This window comes from Schistosoma mansoni, chromosome W (assembly GCF_000237925.1).
Source record: "Schistosoma mansoni strain Puerto Rico chromosome W, complete genome".
Classification (NCBI taxonomy): domain Eukaryota; kingdom Metazoa; phylum Platyhelminthes; class Trematoda; order Strigeidida; family Schistosomatidae; genus Schistosoma; species Schistosoma mansoni.
In genome coordinates this window covers 27,309,261-27,326,425 of record NC_031502.1, presented here as the reverse complement: position 1 = coordinate 27,326,425, position 17,165 = coordinate 27,309,261, and the positions used below count along the sequence as shown (strand labels likewise).

Sequence of the window (17,165 nt, the reverse complement as noted above, 5' to 3'; positions counted from 1 at the left end):
CAAATGTTGGTATATGACTGGAAAAATGAAGAATCAGATACTCCAATTTTTCAGTTGACAAATGGAAATTATACCTGTGATTTCAAACTTAAAAGAATATTTTAAAGCTAAATATTGAGCAACAGTTTATCAAGTTCAGTGTTGCTGATCAATCTCCTATCAGTTTCACTAAGCATCACCTAAAACGGCACTCTAATCGAAAACACAACCCTATGAACAGTGATAACGTTGTAAACAAATTTTATGATAATCACTGATAATATGATTCCTTAATAATGTGTTGTGAAAAGCATACTTTTCTGAAGTTGCGTTAATATGAAAAAAAAAGATTTAAGACCTCAAGTTTTCATACTTTATTGTGTAGAAAATGGTAAATATGTAAAGTTTGAAAATGTTATTCATAACCAAATTTATTTTATGCCAATAGAAAAAGTACACAGTGATTCACTGCACGGATCTATATATATATATATATATATATATATATATATATATATATATATGAATTAGCGAAATTTAACGTAATCACATGGGACCAAATCATTCCAGAAATCAGAGGGGGGTTTTGTGGAGATTACTAAAATGATCATATGCTCACTAGTGACTGACTCCATGAAGTATTTCCTGGAGTTCTAGAGAGAAGCAGTAGCCAGTGGAGTTCAACCAGGTCTGTTGTGAGATGGTAACTCACTGAAGACATTGGTGAATGGTTGCTCAATTTCATGGATTGGTTGAAGTTAGACATTAACACTGTTGGATGCCGGCTCAGTGGTCTATCGGTTAAGTGCTCTGGCGCGAGACTGGTAGGTCCTGGGTTCGGATCTCGTGGGGTGGGATCGTGGATGCGTACTGCTTAGGAGTTCCACAATAGGGCGAAACGGCCGTCCAGTGCTTCCAGATTTTCCATAGTGGTCCAGCTTCAATTGACTCATCCCAGAAATGTATAATTTCTAGTAAATTTAGGTGATTTTTATGTCTGTTATGGTCACTATTAAAATTCAGTCTTCGGGTAAAATAGAAAACAGTTTACTAAAAAAACGTTTAATGGATAATAAAATACAAAGGGGTTTTACTGTATTAAATAATTAATCAATTAGAAACGGAAAACGGTATTAGGTTACGTAAACACTGAGTAGACCTATTTATGGATGGAGAAGTCTTTCGGAAAATGATAAACATCATATTTCCAAAGTTGGTTACAAACTGTTTTCAATAATTTTAGAAAAGTGAACACATTTCTGACTACGAAATAATTACCTAATAGTTCAACCTCATCAGTAGTTAATCCTTAAAATACACAAAAAATTACTGAATAAATCAACCATATATAAATGAAGTGTAAATAATTGACAACAAAATAAATGGGCCGTGTTTTCAAAAGATAAGCTCATGTTCTAACTACTGACGTACAAAACATATTTCAATACATAGAGGAGATAAGTAAATGCCACATCAGCGTGATAAATGTCAAACAAACAAACAAACAAACCGACTATTCAGAAAGCATAAATGACTAATGTAAGAAACTTATATTGAAAGGAAAAAAGTACGGTTAGAAAACAACTTCAAATATAAAGAAAGACAAAAGTGTAAGAAAAAAACAAGACAAATGAAGAATAATCATCAGTGTTCCAAACAAATTTCATTTGAATATAGAAACGATTTTTCATGTACAAGTTTCTTAATTTTCGACTATTTCGCATTTACATACAAGCATTTTAAAACTCAATGCATTAATAGACCAAAATTAAGCGACTAGGTAAAATCTAGAAAACGTGGAGCTTAATGAAAGTATAGTTCATCATATATAGACTGATATAGATAAATGATTTACAGATGATGACAAACTAAGCCTTAATTCCCTACTAGACTACCCTAATTTAAGGCCCTCAAAATTACCAGTGTCACTTTAAAAATGAGCATAGAACCACTTCATAATCCTAAATGATGTTCTGTTTTCTGTTAGTTTACAAAATACACCTTAATCCCAATATTCACCTACATTACTACGAAAACCAACAATTCCTTTCCCTCAAACAGAACAACTGAAGTAACAGTACGACTTTTGTTGTACAAAAAATTCAGCTTAAAGCATGTGAATGTCAACTAATTTAAAAATTCAGAGGGAATGGAAGTAATCAAGCTTTTTTCATTTTCAGCTTGATTTTTGTTCCATTGAGACTACTTTCTGCTTAGTGATGAATATCGTGTATTTCTATTTTTTTTTTCATTCTTATTAAATATGTAATGCTACATATTTTTCAATAATGTTGTTATTTTTTTCAGTTCCATAATATGATTTATCTGTTTTTCATTTTCTCATGAATCACTAATTAGTTATTACGTTGATTTATTAATAAGTTAACCTATTTGTTAGTTTTCAGATGTCACTTACAAATCAGGCAGTACTATTTGGATTATGTTAGCTAGAATCGTTACTGTTATATCCTAGTAAAGACATAAGTACGGGTGATTTCCGGGACCTGTTAATGGACTATTATTCTATACATATTCTTATTGTTTAACTATTGAGTAATTAGATTGTGTATATACATATTCACCTTATTATAAGCTTCATTCTGACCTATAAATTACTATTGTACTAATTACTGTTCCTAAATTATACTCAGTTTATTGATTACTGTCTCCCACGTTCACAGCCACATTTGGCTTGATCTTGTACAAATATTATTTTCTATTTTATGGTGTGATGTGGTCTGTCTGTCTGGTATATAAACCGAGTATGCTTGAAATAAATGATTCGCATAGCTGAAGCTGCAATTGGTGTTCTGGACTCAATTGGAAGGGCTAGGTGGATAAGGGACCAATAAGGACGCTAGACTTCTCATATCAGTTGAACGTCATTGATTTGGTACACTGTTAAGATTAGACAAGTCGTATTTCGATTGGTGGATAGATCACGTGATAAAAGCCAGGCATAAATTTATAACAGTTACTCACGTATAAAATTCCATCAGACTTTAATTATATCTATTGACATTAATGCTTCAAAATCGTAGATGGCAATTAAAGACAACTAATTACTGAATAGTCATGAACGTGGTTTTTTTCCTATTTAAGTCTTTATCCCTTGTGTCACTCCAGCTATAGTTTTCCTTGAAAGATTATGCATTTCATTTTTGCAGTACAACATACCTCTGAACAACGTTATTAAAATGTATCGCAGAGAAGTAATATTTTATTTAAGCTTAAGAAAATAGCGGTAAACTCTTTGATTGATACAAGTATGCAGTTTACACGTACATTTGAAAACATCACTGGTTGATATGAAAAACTTTTCTAGACACTTAATCATGACTGTATAAGAATGAATTCACAGTCACATTTGATGACAGTATTTTGTCACTAAACTATGATTACGAAACACCATATATATATATATATAATCTATTACTGATTACATATCTTGCTGTTAATTTCAATAAAACATATAGAAACTAGTATTTTCAAAGTCCCTTAGTTATTCCATCTACCATACTAGAAATATGTATCTCCAACGTTGTATTATCGTTTACAGTGCTAAATGGGTTTTTTTTAATGTTATCATGCATTTTCGTCCACCTTGTAATCAGATTTCTGTTAAATAACAACGCGACATATCAAATATCTGTCATGAAATTTAATGGTCAAAGGCATTAAGATCTTTATCAACAGAAATAAAAAGGTTTGTTTAAACTGTGTGACTTACATCCAAACATAGAAATAGCTATTGTCAAAATCAATAAGAATCACAGAAAGATTAAAGCAACAACGTAAAATTGTAGATTAAATATTCATCAAAATTGAAATAATGAAACCTGATATTTTGTGCAAAAAAAACGACTATAATAAATATCTCCTTTTTAAAAATCGTTTATAAACGTGAATAATATCGGGCCAATAAACGTTAAGCCTTTCAAATATTAGATCTGATACCTGGATCTAAACGAAGCTTTACCTTTTCATGTGACAGCGATAGGGTATGCTCACAAGCAATTAAATGATGTGTGACATAAGAAAATAAAAAATGGGAAATAAAATATCAGGCATCGAGGTACAACTGATACTTACTTACTTACTTACTTACTGACACCTGTTACCCCTCATTGAGGAGCATATGCCCTACACTAGCATTCTCCATACAACTCTGAACTGGGCAATCCTTCCCAGTTCTTTCCAGTTGCTATTCATGTCTGCTTCTGATTATCGGTGTAGTGTGTTCTCCAACTTTTCTCTTTTCCTTTTCCCTTCAGGTATCCAAGTTAGCGCTTGTTTCGTAATGCAGTTTGGTGATTTCCATAATGTTTGTCCTATCCACTTTCAACGCCTTTTCCTAGTTTCCTCTTCGTCTGGAAGCTAGTCAACAGACATTCACTATCTTGAGTAGACAATTATTTATAAATACTTGCACATTTTTGATGTTGGTTGAAGTAGTTCTCCATGTTTCAGCTCCATACAACAGAACTGTGTTGGAGTTCGTATTGAAGATTCTCACTTTGATATTGGTTTACATTTGTTTTGAGTTCCATATGTTGTTCGATTGTTGGAATGCTTTTCTTTCTTTACCAATCCTCGCCTTTACATCTGCACCAGATCCCCCACGTTCATCGATGATGCTACCCAGATACGTGAAAATTTCCACATCTTCCAAAATTTCTCCATCAAGTGTGATTGGGTTGGTGTTCTCCGTGTTCTGTTTGAGGATTTGGTTTTTCTATTGTGTATGTTGAGGCTTACTGATTCAGAGGCTGCTGATACACTGTTTTCCCTGACCCTCATTTGTTCGTGTGTGTGGGATAGAAGGACCAGGTCATCTGTGAAGTGGAAACCGTCTAGTTGCATTCAACCTGTCCATTTTATTCCGTGCTTCCTCTCAGATGTGGAGGTCTTCATAACTCAGTCAACCACCAGAAGAAAGAGAAAGATGGAGAGTAGGCAGCCTTGTTTGACTCTGGTCCTTACTTGAAATATAACTGCCAGCTGTCCTCCATGCACCACTTCGCAGTGGAGTTCGTCGTATGAATCCAAGAGGTACAACTGATAGCCGCTAACTTATGGTTAACTGTCTTCGTATGAATATTCAGATAGCGGGAAAGTAGAATGATCTAGCAACAAAATAAGATGCATATCATTCTTCAAAAAAAAAGAATTTAAGTATGATTGAAAATAGACTTGCTTCTCAAAACTAATGAAAATTATCCCTGTACAAAACGATACTGCCAAAATAACCACGGAAAGACTTTATTGGTTACATAATTCAGTGAATGAATTACTGTTTTGAAGAGTAGTGACATAGCCTGCAGTTGGAAGATGGATAACTTAATGCTAGAAAATTACACACATATTTATCGGGTGTTTTAGGAAGTAAGGTGTACGATTGCATTCCTCCTGGATTCTTCCTAAACTTTAAAGTTATGTTTTCACAGAGTCTCGTCACAACAGTAGTGGTATATTTTTTGAACTTTCCACATTCATCGTCATTTCTTTCATCCGCAGGTACTGTCGCTTAGTTGGAAATTTCGCGACACCAACAAATATTGATAAAATTCACACAAAACACAGTTCAAAGTAATTATCGAGCAAATATCTGATTTAAACAGTTTCAGAAAAAAATTCAAACAATGCAAATCGAACGTTGTTGACTGCTCCCACTGATGCATCAACATAAAATATACTAAGAAATGATTTTGATCAAAAGAAGACAAATTTCAATCAAACGACGTTTTAACAGATAATGATTTAGTGGTAATTAGTTTAGATAAGTGTACTGAGATCATCTTCATGGACAAAAAAGATTGTATTAATAAATTATCCTTTTTAATAACAGAAACAATCAGTTTCTTTGAATAAACTTCGAAGGAGTATACAATTGATTGGATGGAACAGAAATTGGCAAAAATCTAGGGAAGGACAAGACAATATTAGTAGTGACTTATTTGAACACTTGAGACCGTCTGGTTCTACTATCCCACGACTTTATAAACTTCTGATAGTATGTAAAAAAAAAACTTCCCTCATCACTCTATAATGGGTATAAACGACTTTCCAGATCATCTTATTTCCAAATGATTGGTAGGAATTCTTTAGCCATTTAAAAATAAGGTCAGAAAACATACCGTATTTGACTCCTTTACTATTGTCGATTCGACAGACATCATTTTCTCTGAGGGGTGGAAATTTTCATTCGACTTTGAATTTCTCTCTACAAATATGCCTTTACAGTGACAGTTGTTTTACAACCTGAAACTAGAACTCCTGACTAAAATAACCCCTACTTTACCGAAGATTTTGTTCGTGAAAATTACGTTCTCATGAGAAATAACTGCAGTGACTTTAAGAAGCCGACTATCCGAAACCTCAGAGAAATCTTTTCATTCAACTGAGCTTTAAATTGTATTTTCCAGCAGATGCTTAACACAAGGATTTGTCAAGGATAAATACCATCTTTGGAGCACCTCAACATATATCTACCAGTTTTCTTGCTCCCATAAAACATATTGTGTTTATACTTTGAAGCGCAAACCACTGCAATTCTCTCTATGCATAGTAAGAACGCAAAATACTGGTGCGACGAAGATTTATTGAATCTTCAAAAATACCTCCACAACAAGTTTCAAAATCACATCGTCATTAGACTAAAATACAATCATTTATATACGTATCTTTACACACACGTAGCAATATCACATATAGAGGGAAAACATATGGTTACTGAAAAGCACACACCGAATAAAGTTCACCTGAATTGATACGGGAATGTAATTATCACATGGAACAAAGTTCACACCCGTCACCCTGGTTGAAATTTCTAATTAATTGGTCCAAAAATATTGACCGAAATCATATTATCCTCTCCCGTCATATCAGTTATTAAAAGGAGAATTCCAACCAGCCACCAGGTTGACTGTTGAATAATTTATTAATTCTGTTCATCTCCACCAGATTCTTCGTTCGGAATTATTCATAAAGTAAGAGAGAGAGGCCAGATTAGAAAGTTGCCAATAACAGAGGCTTGAGAAATTCATCAATTCAAGCCTGATATTTGTGTTCAGAAACAGTATATTCAGGCTTTTGACTTCCCATGATCTTAAAACTCCTCTTCTCATTTTTTTGGAGTATTTTGTTGTTATGTGTTTGCTCATACGATTTCATAATCGTCAACTGTACAGTTATTTTTTCATACTTTTATGAATTGTATTTCCATTCTTATTACGCTTTGAGTATCAGGTAACTTTAAATTCTGATTAACTTTTTGCACCCCTTTTAATGACACATCAGGCCACGATTTCATTCCAAGTCACTGTGTAAATAATAACTACAAATACAACTATACAGCTTCTGTAAATGGCATCGTTGTGAAGAAGATTTTCTTCGTTGAAGCGTCTTTACTTTGTTTAGTGACTTAATGGGTTTAATTCAATATTGTGAGTTTTAAAATGGTACCCGATAATTAAATTAAAATACTGGGAAGCAACAAACCAAACGTATTTGTGTCAGCATGAAGACTCAATGTGAACTCTAATAAATTTTGAAATAGACATTCCTATGTCAACCACAGCAGAAAAGATTAACTGAAATAAAATTTTCGGGAAAATATAATTGTCTACTTATGTTTTGTGGTATGAAAACCATATTACAATCCTTATCTTGCCACCATTTGAAATTCAAATTAAATCTTAAAACACACACCGACATTCCCCATGATATTATTCAGACACAAAAATGAATAAGGAAAGTATGTTATTGGAAATATGATTGGTCATGGATAACAACAGATAAGTAAGAAGGTTAAAGGTATATCATTTAAATTGATCAAAATAAGATTTGAGAAATCAAACATTTACTAAAAAAATATAAATAAGGGTTTGTTAAGAAATACTGAAGAAGTCCGATATTCATAATATCTATAGTAACATGATAGAGACTCAAATAAATTTGCTTCATTAAGACGAATGTTCAACTCGTATTCAAACTTCCGCCGAATTTTTCGCCTTATTGTTTATATCTAAAAACATGTTTGACAAAAAATACATCATTAAAACTAGTGGATACGTGTGGCCCTTTATCTGACTCTCGTTTGATCATTTTTCTGATTGCTTGTTATTGTAATATACACTTAGCCAATCCTCGTATAAAATCACCGACTTAACTCGAGTTAGTGTATAACGGAATTAAAATAAGTCAAATACGAGAATGGATTTTGAATATGTATATTCCATGCCCTCAGTGATTAGAACAAACAATCAGAGGGACGAAGAGAAGAGAGAGAAGCGAAATGACGTGCAGTGGAGGTGTGTGAGCCAACTCCTTTTAAGCAAGCGTTAATCAATATTTATAGTCAGATAAAAATAAATGACAGACATGTGATAAATAGGATAAGAAGTGTACACACACATACGCTCATATAAAAACATTCAAGTTTGATGATTGAATAATTAACAAGGTCAAAACGTGACTCAAGAAGAATGGATAAATTGGCCTGTTGAGAAGCTAGAGTAAGTTATATGAACTTAAAATAGTAACCGATAGATAGTATCAGCATACTGAGAACTTGAATTAATTTGTGAATCGTTTGTAATCACAAGTTTAGATAAACCCTACAGTGACAACCGAAGAAGATAAATGTTTTCTATGAAAACCTGTTCAAAGACTGTGGCGTGTAGTAATGAGATCATCAGTATATGGTAACGCTTTAAACACAATCCATTAATTTTGACATTTTTCTCCTTTGCTTTACGAATGTTAAGATCTCTTTAGTTATCAAAACTAAGTATTGAATTAGGATTCGACTTACAAGTTGTATCGTTGATTCATCCTTCCAACTATATGATTTAATTTTAATAGTCGAGATCATGAGTCAATTGAAGCTAGACCACCATCGAAAACCTGGAAGCACTGGACGACCATTTCGTCCTATTGTAGGACTCCTCAGCAGTGGTCTAGCTTCAATTTACTCATGATCTCAACTATTAAAATTATCATAATATCTACAAAAACCCCTTCCGACATATGATTTAAGTTTATCGATTCCTACTTTCGATTGCTAAACTGATCTCGTGACTTCTAAATTACTTTCCTTATATTATAATGATGTAGAAGCTGAAAATTTCATTCAGGCCTTATAGTTAAATTATTGACAGGTTAACATTCTTATAGCTTAACGTCTGGATACATATTAAAGTTCTCTTTTAGCAATAGGAGAATTTTCATAAACATATAATTCACCAATTTCTCGACTCATAATTAGTTCGAAAATTCACATAAGTTAAATGAATCATCGTGTATGTCCAAAATAAGAATAAAGATGTTCAGATAATATTGAAACTAATTACTGAGGTTTAGTTTTCATGAGATTTAAATATATTTTTCATCTCTAATTGCACCAGCCTAATTTCTCACCTTACTATTAAAGAATTTACAGTCCATCTACTTATGCTAATAATTTCTAACAAATAATATGTAACACGTTTCACAAATTCTCGGTTAGCTAGATAATTATGAATAGGTTTTCGTACAGTTGGCAACTATTTCATTTGAACGTGAATATTAGATGGACTTAAGTGTAGGGGGTAACAGTTCATAAAACATCCAACCACTTCAAAAAGCCCGCTGGGACCAGCCGTTTGAGAATAAAACAATTAGTTAATCAGTTTATGAATATTTGTTATGTTCATCGAATTTAACGCAAATAACATATATTGGTTAGTTATCACGACAAATAATAATATTCAATCTCATAGGTTTTATTCCCAGTAAACAAAGTTATATTCAAATAATACAGCTAGATTGAATTGATCTTCAGGAATATCATTTACCATAACGGTGTAAATTTCTCTCGACAAATATAGTTCTAGTTAACCCAAATAGCTGATAGTGCTAGATCCAAATATCAAACACCACGAAGTATGCATCAGAAACTCGGTATTCATTTAACTATGGCAAAAGTGATGGGATACGTGAAATATGTACGTATAGGTTTCTAAACTCTTCATTGATTACCACTTTTAATACGTAGCAATTAATGCTTCACAAATTCTTGATACCTGCTTGACACGTGTTAATTTGTAATCATCAGACTACTTAACCCCAGTAGTAATTATCCATAATTGCAAACAGTGAATTAAGTACTATTTTTATTACTTATGGGGAAATAAACAACACTATTCCCAGGTGGTTATTGCAGATGTGAATATATGAACTGAAGTGTAAAACCTACCTTCCCGTGCTTATATGAGCATAGTCAGGAAATGAAAAGATCGAGGATGATGTTCCTAAATTTAGTGTTTTTCGATAGGTTTCCTAATTCTAAAAACAATTTAAGTACTCTTTATTATATGAGTGTTAATGAAGACAACTGAAACGCGACATTACTAACACATCCTTTTCGCCAACAATCTACTTATTTAAAATGTTCTCCAAAAATTTGTCATGTTTAATATTTAAAAACTGAGACTTCTTATAGAGATGGTAATTTTTAGGCTGATATCTATACTATTAGCCCAAATAATATGTATGCATGTATGTTTTAGTCCTTTGTGTTGGACTTTCTAATCCAACTTTCGAATTGGTTGAGAACAGAAATCGTTTTAGTGAAAACAACTTTGACATGCGGTTCACTTTATTAGGAGAATTAAACAACTGGGTCACTTGTTTCTAGATACTCGAATCTATTTCAGATTCAAAGGTATGCAGCGAAAAATCGGGAATTTCATTAATTTTAATGGCCTACAGAAATTTGACTAGAAGACATTTTACAAGTAAATTGGATGAAGCATATGGAAAGGTCATCTGATACTAATGAATGGAAAGCAGTAATACTGAATGTATTCGATTGCTCAAAAATGTGTACAAGGTTCACAAGCAAGCATTTTGGTGGTGGTAACATAGCTGTCAACATTTTAGTTATGCTCTACTAAATAATAGAATGTCTTTATCGTCACAACTGTGATAGTAAATTCAAGTTATGGGTGTGTTATTCTGTAGTTGAGCATACAAATTTTAATTACGTTCGACCATGCAGTTTGAATAGAGCAAATTAACTAACCTCTTGTTTAATTTTATTGGCCCCTAATTCCATTTCCAGTTATTAAGTAACCACGAATACCATGGACTTAAAAATATTGTTAATCTATTCGGGATTTTCTTTTTACCTCAAAGGTAACTTTGCGTTAACTTTCTGTGGTTCACAGGATTTCACTTACTATTAAAGTCTTACTTGTTTTATTAATTCCTTCTAAACTTACAAACTAATCTGTTTTTCATAAACGTTTTACTCTTCGTTGATTAAGATAGTTTAACTCCCACATCTTTTAAGCAAACATTGCGATTACTATCTATTTGTTCTATTATAGTCATTTTGTAACCCCACCGGTCAGATACAAGTCATTTGTGTTGACTTCTAGAACTCTGAAATGAATCACTGTAACACTTTCAATGTAAGCTTTTTGAAATATTTGATCCGACCTTAAATCACATGACGAACTACGTGGGTGAGGATAAACTACTTTAAGAAGCTCCTTATTTATTCTCTATAGACATTAATTGTACAAAATATGTTATAGTTTTGTCATCAATAACATAACATAACATCAATAACATATGAAGGCTATATCAGGACAATTTAGAATAAAAAAAATAATTCTACTGAGTATTACAACATATTATACTGATTTTACTTCCTTTCCGTTTGTAAGCGAGTTCCTTTCATTAATTTTTCGCGTTACTGATGTTAGTATTCCTAAGTCGCATATAGTTTGATGACAGACTAAGTTTAGCAAACACGGGGACCAAATCCATTGTGGAATCGAAGCCAAAGTACATTAGCATACTATGTTGTTATCTCTCATGACAGTTTATAAATGTGTTGTAACAAGCATTATTGCGGGAAGTTTTCGACAAAAATATCCTTTCTAAACAATTCAGAAACGCTTGTTATCAATAATTAGTGCTGTTTTGTTCGATTCTCAGAGGTTCACTAATGAAAAAAAACCAGTACCACAAAATCCTATAACTCAATTATTATCACATACAAGCTTATCACTTTTTGCTTCGTAATGTCTTTCAGTACAATGCTAACAAACTGTTCAGTGACCTTCGATAATCTCAGTAAACACAAAGCTTTGCCATATGAAAATTATGAAACATGCTTGCTCTTACATAGTAAATGATAGAGAAAGCAGAGTTCATCACTTTTGACGTTTACTCGTTTAATCTGATTTAAAAGGAGATAATATATGGATGTAAAAAAACATTTCTATTCAAATTTTCGGGGAGATGCTTCAAAATACACCACGATGAAAGAGGAGTAAGACATAACACCTGAAGATACGTGAGCGACTATTCTAAAGAATTAGGTATATTAACACGTCTGACCTTGAATGATTTTAGGGAACCAATAGTTTATTATGAGCGTAACTCGTTTCGTTTGATTGTAACGAACAAGTTGAATGAGAAAGTTGGAAAGTAGTAATGATCCCCTGGGGTTTAAATGAGCTTGTTGTTAAATTCAACATGAGAATAGCCTAGAAAGTAGCAACAAGGTATGTTACTTCAGATGCGCAACAAATGTGTCTGTCTCAAGCTATTTACTTTTCTCTTTTCATTCGTTTTGTACCTGACATTCTTCAAGCGATTCGCGAACCCAACTGAAACTAGTCTGATAATTTGACGTGCAAAAGTCTTTTCTAAAACTGAAACATTTTTCTCACATTACCTGTTTTATTACCTTAAAATCTTATTGCTGTTAATCAAATGGAACTTCGAAGTGTAAGTGACCATGATGAAAAACTCATGCTAGGATTCCTTTCTGAGTTAGGTTGATGATGACAGTTTATTTCTTGCAAATAAATGGATTTCTCAAATAACTTAAATATCCATGAGAATAAAATTATCATCGACATGATTCGATGAGAGTATGGATCGTATAACATTTGAAGACAAAATCGTGACATTATTTTTATTTTAATGATATAACTATCTTAAATCTTATTCTTGAATCATCATGACTACGACAAAACCTAGATCGGTGGAATTCCTCTAGTTTTTTGTAGTGCAAATGTACGAACTAAAACTTTCAAGCCTTAACATGATGACGATATTAATTTTTTCATTCATGGACTCATATTTAAAGAAAACAAGACACTAGTTAAGAGAAACTATTGGATTGATGTCCAGTTAATTGTATCTAAAATTAATGATAGGCTACTAACATGCAGTATATTCGGTTTTATATAGACCACAGTAATTTCATTATTCGACAGCAGAAGTTACCTCATGAATACACTAGTGGTAATACTCTTGACTTTGATATTGATGGGTTCAAATCTCACAGAGTATCAGTTCCTTCAAAACTGCCTATAAGCGCAGAGAATGGGTTCCAACTAGCGCGAAAACTATGTTCGGAGTTTCTTATCAATCGCTTTTAAACACCGAACGTGACTTATCAGTCTTTTTAGGCTCATAAACGATGAAACCCGTAAAAAAAACTTTTTGAATATGATAGCATAAATGATACCAAGTAAAATTGTTTAAAATGTGACTAGTAAAGAATTATATTGGATTTTTATGTACAAACAATATTTAATCATAGAGATGGTTCTGATTTGTAATTCATTATTTTACACAAATATACTAAAACCACTGAGTAAAAACAAATTGACAAGTTATAACACATGAACTCATACCTGATGATCGGCAGAAAAGTGATACGATACATGGTCACTTTTTCTCAGATTCTTCTTTTTTTAACCTCGTATTTTCCCCGGAAAGAGACGTCAAGATCAGTAAGAAAGGAAGTGGATAATGATAAGTTTATCAGCGGATAGCTCGAAGAGATAATGAATAAGAAATATACAATTCAAGAATACAATGTATATTGGCTTCTCTTGTTCAAGAATATCAGACATGAATGAATCGAAAGTATAGGAAGGTAAGGTAGAATAAGAAGAATGGATTAAAAATAATTGGATACATTTGAAAACAAAAGATCAATGTAAACACACATAAACAAGCTAAAACGTATGTGATTATACATTATTGATAATAACATTAGTAACAGCAACCAAAAAAGGTTGCCATTTGCACTTTATGTTCACAGTTTGACGGAATAAAATAAAATTGTTAAACTAACGAGACCTGGTTGATGACAATAGTATACTAATTAGTAGGATGATAATCACAGTAATTTTTGAGAGTAATTCTTTTCCTAATTGTGCCACTTTTTACAATCACATTTGTGGTTTTATGATAAACAAACTTTAGATACACAAGCATCAAATAAAACTTTTAAAAATGAAAAGTAAACTAAGGTAACTAAGTATTGAAATGTGATTTAACTGAGTTCGAACAATTGCAAACAACAGTAATTATAATGATATACATTCTATCGGACTTACATCAGAAACTTCAGTAGAAAATTATGGTTAGAGTTAAAAGCGAAAGTTTACTATAAGAACGTGACTAAAAGCAAAATAATCGTAATAACTTATATTAATTAATATAATATATATGAAAGGATTTAAATGCAGTTTCAATATACATCGAGTTTTAAGAGGTGGTCAGTTAACTAATCGATGATAGCTAATACTATTTTACATTACAAGATAACTTAATAAAGCCAAAGGATAAAGGAACTATAAAAGTATTTATCACATTGCTGAGTAAACACCAGAAACTAATCAACATACAGATTTTTAGATTGTGTGAAATACTTCATTTATGTGCATATGATACCGATACCCAAGATATTTGGAAGAGTAAACAAGAGTATAGGCAGATGAGAACTAGGGTTGAAATAGAAATAACAAATCTAAATTACATATGAGTAATAATTAATCATTAAATAGAATCGCAGAAAGCAGTAGGTAAGTAAACAACTATGACAGTAATATCATCCCGATAATATCTAGCTAAAGAGGCTGGCATTGAAAAGTGTAAGGCTATTTGCTCGGAATTCATTTCTGTACCACCAAGTGCAGTTCGAATTAAACGACTAGCAGCAGTATCCCCAGAACAACAAGATGGATTCTGAAATAAAACAGATACGGTATAAATTAACTGGCTGATAGTAACCAACACATGCATAATTGAAGAGCAACAAAATGACCAGAACTCTAAAGCAAACAACAACTATGATGTACTGCAACTTGTAGCTCGATTTATAGAAATAATGTCAGATATTGAAATCCCACTTTTGATACTTATTATCAGGGCGTATCCTCGATTTCCAGAAAATTTGCGCTTTTTATACTAACAAAAGAGTTGTAGTGACTTTAATTACCAACCACTGAAAATTCCGACTAAACAATGAGGTTTTTATTGATTTTAACGTTGTTTGTTGATGATTACATATACTGCCCGATTATCCAAATAGAAAATTCTTCAACAGTAAAGGGATTGAATGTTGAGTCCATTAATCCCTGGACCACAGCACTTTAACAAAGGCTTTGAACTCAAAAACAGAATAAAATTTTAATGTCTAACAAAACAACTTGATGTTATACCCTTGTCGCAGGTGAACTCAACAATCTGTGAAACACGAGGGAAAATACTTTTTCAATATTAACGCAATATTGTTGTACAAAACATAAAATTACACACAAAAACTTACACCTTTATAATCATACCAATGACGAGCAACCACATGCACAGCCTCTGCGGGTGAAATCATATCCCACAAGCCATCTGTTCCCAAGATTAAGAAGTGATCACAAAGAGGAGAAAGGGGTTTCCACAAAACTTGAGGTGTGGCGACTAAGTACGGTGGACTGGCATAAAAACGCGGAAAGATGGGATAATTAGGAGGGAGATCCAATAAGCGTGCGATGTTCTTCAAATCGTCTGTTGGCCATTTGAAACGAATATCCCCAAATGCACGTAAAGGCATTAATTCACCTAAAAATGAAGCAAAATGGAAGTTTGTAATATATCTTAATATTTTTGTGTTGAAAACTACTTATACTATTTCAAGTAGTATGGTACGGTTTGACAACTTTACGTCAACTAGATGAAATTGAAATCACGTTATTACTAGTAAGTCAGCTGACTTTAGTTCTCCAATAGAGCAAATACAAGATGTGTGGCCACTTTTAAGTTAGAATGCTACGTGCTTTCGAGAGAAAAAAGAGAAACATATGCCTACATTGGTTTGCTCTTTCATTGGAAAATAATTTCGTGGATCGGTTGGAGTTAGACATTAACACCGTTGGATACCGGCTCAGTGGTCTATCGGTTAAGTGCTCTTGCGCGAGACTGGTAGATCCTGGGTTCGAATCTCGCGAGTGCGGGATCGTGGATGCGCACTGCTGAGGAGTCCCATAATAGGACGAAACGGCCTTCCAGTGCTTCCAGGTTTTCGATGGTGGTCTAGCTTCAATTGACTCATGATCTGAACTCTATAAAATAATTTTTTATTAATTTTTATTAAATTTGGTCTTTGCAAAACGACTCTTCAGTAAGCAAACATTCTCACTTGCACATTGATCGCGCTCACTAAATTGTAACTAACTAAAAAGAAAACAATAAAACCGTTGACGGACATCTTATTTTCGCGCCCACAACTGTATTCTCACTTATTAATGAATTATTATACAAAACACTTCAAACATTCCCAAATATAGGATAAAATTAACGCTTCCCATACCATGACCAGACTCATTTATGTGTACATCTCCCTCTAAGAAGCGAATGAAATCGCAAGACGAAACGAACCGAAATAAAGTACTTTACATAGTTTCCCAAATTTTAGACACTGAGATTAACCCTGGTAATGCAAGTAGAGATTATTTCACTAGAACTATTCTTTTCGAAGTTTGATTCAACCGAGTTTGTAAACAAGTATCAAAGTACTGGCATCAAGACTTTATCCAATATGATAATGAATAACAATTTTTCATACACCATTCTGCACTGTATTCTACTTTTCGATCACGTAGGTTACACATAAATACAACAAGCTGGGAATCAGGATAAACAGTTGTGTTCTTCTAGCCTTTCACTTGCAATTAATAATACAGACAATACAGATTTTAAAAATAATTAATATATATGTTTATTTCGAAAATTCTTTACCATCAGCCAGTTACTCAGCACCTAAGTAAAGTGTGAACAAAGATTTCTATTGAATGTCCTGCTTTATTCATTCATTCAGTCAGTCAGTCAGTCAGTCA

The 17,165-nt window shown here is 32.8% G+C and overlaps 1 protein-coding gene across 1 annotated transcript; it reads right to left on the bottom strand.

Moving 5' to 3' along the window:
• Nucleotides 1-13,763: 13,763 nt before the first annotated feature.
• Smp_087980 (putative pyruvate dehydrogenase) lies at nucleotides 13,764-15,883 on the bottom strand (the record flags this gene model as incomplete). The annotated part of the gene is made up of 2 exons (XM_018789195.1): nucleotides 13,764-15,024; nucleotides 15,608-15,883. The coding sequence occupies 2 exons, from the start codon at nucleotides 15,881-15,883 to the stop codon at nucleotides 14,836-14,838; spliced, it is 465 nt and encodes a 154-aa protein (XP_018654663.1). The 3' UTR covers nucleotides 13,764-14,835.
• Between the last annotated feature and the right edge of the window lie 1,282 nt (nucleotides 15,884-17,165).